Here is a 4,527-nt window from a genome sequence, read left to right as displayed (position 1 = left end):
TTCTGCGTTTTCAGGCATCTGCACTCTAGAAAAGCATGGTATATAAGATGCATCCAAACACGTCGAGAATTCCCACCAGATATCTTGCTCAGTTCGGCTAGTTGATGCTGATATGTTGTGAGAGAAAAATATAGTTACTTGGCTAAAAAGCAGTGTTATAAGTTCGAGCACAAGAGGAACTTTTCGGCATGGTAAACTGGGCCATGTTTAGATTGCAAAAAATTTCAACCCGATGAATAGTAGCACTTTCGTCTTATTTGGTAAATATTGTCCAATCGTGGACAACTAAGCTCAAAAGATTATCTCGTAATTTCGAACTAAACTGTGCAATTAGTTATTTTTTTTACATACATTTAATACTCTATGCAAACGGCTAAAAATTGATGTGATGGAGAGAGAGTGAAAAAACTTAGAATTTAGAGGTGATCTAAACAAGGCCCTGAAAACAGATTTTCCTAGGGTACAATCATTCCACAGCACTGCAACAGCGCGCTGCAGGCAATGGTACACACACAGAGCTAGACTTTATTGGAGCACTACTAGTAGCAAAGCAAGCATGCACGCATTATTGTAGTGGTGAACTAGCTACTGCTTGCTTTCTTCCTGCTGAGAAGAAGAACCCAACAGCTCGCGACTCGTGACAGATACACACAAAACACGTGGCTTTAGTCCTGTAATCCACTGCCGTTGCAGTACTGCCCCCACATGCATGCATGACCGATGGATGGACAAGGATCACAGCATGAGCGCCCACTTCTGGGTGGGAGTGGGACTCCCAGTGGCGGGCTTCGACACGACGACCTGGCCGCTGCTAGCAGTAGCACCCTTCGACTTCGATGGCCTGACGACGTCCAAGACCATCCCGGTGCCGGTGTTGAAGATGGTGCCGTCGTTGCGGAACACCCAGCGCTCGCAAGCCGATCCAGCCCAGTCGCAGTACTTCACCCTCACACGCCCGCTGGCGCCATCAGCAGCCAGGCACTGCCACTGAAGGAGCAGCCACGCGGGCGGGCGGATGGAGCCGTCGGGGTAGAGCGACCACTGCACGCCGTTGCCGCTGCAGGCGGCGACGGACACCGCCCCGGCGTAGTCCGCCTGCAGGCAGAGGTCGCGGAACCCGACGATGGCGGCGTCCAGGGGCGCGGTGTCGTTGGTCGGCGTCCACGACTGCCCCGTCCCGCGGTCGTCCCGTCGCACCGTGAGCCCCGCGAAGAGCGTCGACGAGGTGACGGCCAGCACCAGGCCGCGGGACCTCTTGAGCGCGACGGTGCCGTCCACGCGCATTTCCCAGACGACGCGGCCCGTCGGGACGCGCGGGCAGTCGTCGATCACCACGCGGGCGCCCGCCGCGTCGCCGCTGCTGGCCAGGCACTTGCCGTTGGACCGGATGGTGCCGTCCCGCTTCAGCGTCCAGAGCTGGTTCACGTCGCCGTTGGACTTGCAGCTCCACAGCTGCACCTGCTTGCCGTTGTAGTAGTAGCCGTAGGGCACGTCCACGCACCTCCCTTCCGGGCCGACGAGGCGCACCGTCGGCTCGGCCTGGCCGCACGCCGCCGCGCCGCCCAGCTGCATGTCGTCCTCATACGGCTCTTGCACGACGGACCTTATGAGCAAGGGAAGCCACTGGCCCACCGCCTCCCGCGTCGTCGTCTTCTTGCAGCCTGCGTTCTCCAGGAAGGAGACCAGGGGCACGGCTCGACGCACGTTGTCCACCTGCATCCACTCCCCGTTGCTCCGCTCAACACCCACCGGAGCGGCGAAGGCGCCCTGGTAGGACTCCTGGACGGCGGCGGAGAGCTCCGGCCAGCTCTCCTGAAGCCCGCGAAGGCTCCCGTCGTTGGACACGCCGTTGCCGTCCCACATGCCGGCGCTCATCCGCCGCTCGACGTACGGGAACGTCGCCGCGCTCGCGATCATCACGTCGCAGGCGGCGAGGCCCCGGCTCAGGTCCTCTTTCGTCGCGTTGCCTGTCGGGAACAGGAACAGCGACGAGATAGCCTGGTCGAGATCTTCAGCTCGCCATGCCGCGACTGCCGCAGGGTCGTCGTCGACGGTGACGGTCGGAGGACCTCCCCATGGATACAAGTTCCGGTAACAGGTTACCGATGACAATGTGCGGCCTGAACCTGATCTCTTGAGGAGGCACGAAAAGTCTCCTGCTTCGTAACCCACGAAGTAGGCTCTGGAGACGTCCATCTTCAAGCTCACGGAACGCCCTGCCTTGTTCACCAGAGTGACGTTTAGGGACGCTTCAAGCGCGAGCGGATCGTCTTCGCTGACCAGCACAGGGATCCCGCTGCCGTTGTTGGCCTCTGCTGTGCTCACCAGGCCAGCACGAACAGAGGCGATGAAGCTCTTGTACTTGTCGGGGGTCGCCGACGCGGTGCTGAAATTCACTTTTATTATGTACTCTGCTTTCACTTTCAGAGCTGCTGCTGCTGCATCGTCATCGACGACGTTTTCAGATGCTAGTGCCGGTAGCAGAGCAGCTGCCGAAGAAGCGACACAGAGCCATGGAACTACTACCAGGCTCACCATCAGGATGATGATTGGTTGCGTCCCTCCTTTCATCTATATCAAACATATATAATCAATAGCTTCTTATTAGTACATGAATATGTCTCAAGTATGATGTTAATAAACATAACAAAATAAATCAATAGTTCTTCTGTCAGAGAATATAAGCATTTTTGTAGTGGAAATAGTTTTGTAATGTATATAGTTGTGCCCAATTGATATAATAAATATTAATGTTTTTTTCAATAAACTTGGTCAACCAAAAAAAAAGTTTCATATGGGACAAACTAGAAATCTTTATGTTTTGAGATGAATGGAGCAATGATCACTAGATCACCATGAATACATTTTTGTTGCATATTATATTTTCTATAAGTAGTTATTAGTCAATGTGGGAGGCAGGTTTTGGTTGTATTGCAGGTGCTAAATGTTAGTACATTTTATATCTCTCTCATGTTACATGTCAATTTATTATAATTTGGGCTATCTGTTGGAACCTCTACAAAGATGGCACGAAATGCCTTTTCCTTTTAGAATTGTAAAATCTAGAGGAAAAGCCCATATTTTGCAGAACTAAATATCTCTTGAAAAACAGGTTGGTTTATATTAACATATAAAGTTGACGTTTCATCTCAAATTGTAAGAAGGCCATTAAAGCCCACTCACAACAGATTCCCCTTCACCATAGAAGATTTTTTTGCTGTTCTAGCAAGCCATATACTATGACTTTAGACAGAGTATATGGGTGCATAAAGATTTGTCTCAGAGGTAAATCGCAATATTATAGTACTTCCAACAATAGTAAATATAATAACTTGTTTTAGCCTTGGACACAGGGATGAATCAACAAGTTGATAAATTGAGCAGGCATGCTAAAACTAGCTATAGCTCACTAAAAAGCAAAGCAATGGAGGCAAGAAGGGTAAAATATGAAGAGTGGTCATTACAAAAACAAAAACAAAAACAAAAACAAAACTTGAGAAAGTGTTGAAGTGCTTATATAAATATTTCTGATACAATGAAGATGGCCATAAGGACACTTGTTTATTTTTTTACTGTAGTGAGTATTAATATGATTATCACTGTTGTGCAAGGTCTATCTATTTAAGTAACAGTGGAGCACCTCATGTCCTCATGGATACGAAGTCAATAAGGTCCAATATCTAGACAGTCAAATTTAATAAAGACCTGCAAGGGCAGTTACTAACATTCGATGAGAGACAACAGTACTGTGCTCTTTTCACTGGCCAGTCATTTTCGGCTGGCTCGTCTTTTTTTCTATCCGGAGTAGGATTTTTCTCTCATAAAATTTTAATATAAACAGTACAAACCAGCGTGAACCGTGCCCATTTCAGTGCAGCCGAACAAGGAGTATACGTTCACGGTTGATTTAATAATACATTTATAAATATGGGAGGGGAGCAGAGCCAGTGGAGTAGGCAGCAACCACTGGACAGGAAAAGATGAGAGTGCTTCATCAGAGAGGATTAAAGCCCTAGAAAAAGAATTCAGAGGACTAATACCGCTTGCTGCCTGGAGGCTCAGGAGGATCGAGGGTCCAGACTCCAGAGCGCCGGCGATGCTATAATTTGTTTTTTTTTATCTATACAGAGTCTTGATGATAGTTTGTTTAGGGATGGATGGATCGTCCGTTGCCATCTCCTCCCTTTTTATAGCTGCAAACGTGGGCAATGGCGCCTGCTGGAGGCCGCGTCGCTTTGCCCCACAGCGGCGAGGTGAATTGGTAAAATGGTAATGGCATCACCCATGGCCCATGCCGTGCACCTCCACGTCGATAGCCTTGAAAAAAGCTGCAACTGCATCACTAGCTCACTGCAAGGCGCAAGCAGCCAGGCGGCCAGACCAACAATGTGTGCCACGTCCTTTCGCCGGACGAGCGGGCCAGGTGGGCACATGGGTGTCGAGGAACACGACGATTCCCCCGGTGGGCGACTCGGCGACAAACACGACGGCCGTACTCGTACGTGCGGGCAGTCCCGTCCCGCGCGT

At 50.4% G+C, this 4,527-nt stretch overlaps 1 protein-coding gene across 1 annotated transcript; it reads right to left on the bottom strand.

Annotated features, from left to right (window-relative positions):
- Positions 1-389: 389 nt before the first annotated feature.
- On the bottom strand, positions 390-4,168 carry LOC136541553 (ricin-like). The gene is made up of 2 exons (XM_066533484.1): positions 4,041-4,168; positions 390-2,571 (listed from the first exon to the last, which is right to left on the bottom strand). Exon 2 carries the CDS (start codon positions 2,569-2,571, stop codon positions 736-738), a length of 1,836 nt encoding a protein of 611 aa, XP_066389581.1. The 5' UTR covers positions 4,041-4,168; the 3' UTR covers positions 390-735.
- Positions 4,169-4,527: the final 359 nt, after the last annotated feature.

The sequence above is a fragment of the Miscanthus floridulus genome, chromosome 3, assembly GCF_019320115.1.
Source record: "Miscanthus floridulus cultivar M001 chromosome 3, ASM1932011v1, whole genome shotgun sequence".
Lineage (NCBI taxonomy): Eukaryota > Viridiplantae > Streptophyta > Magnoliopsida > Poales > Poaceae > Miscanthus > Miscanthus floridulus.
Note: the sequence above shows the minus strand (reverse complement) of the source record. Positions and strands in the feature narration are given on the sequence as shown.

Bases quoted from the DNA above. Each gene is read 5' to 3' on its own strand.
- LOC136541553 (XM_066533484.1), bottom strand. From the start codon at position 2,571: ATGAAAGGAGGGACGCAACCAATCATCATCCTGATGGTGAGCCTGGTA.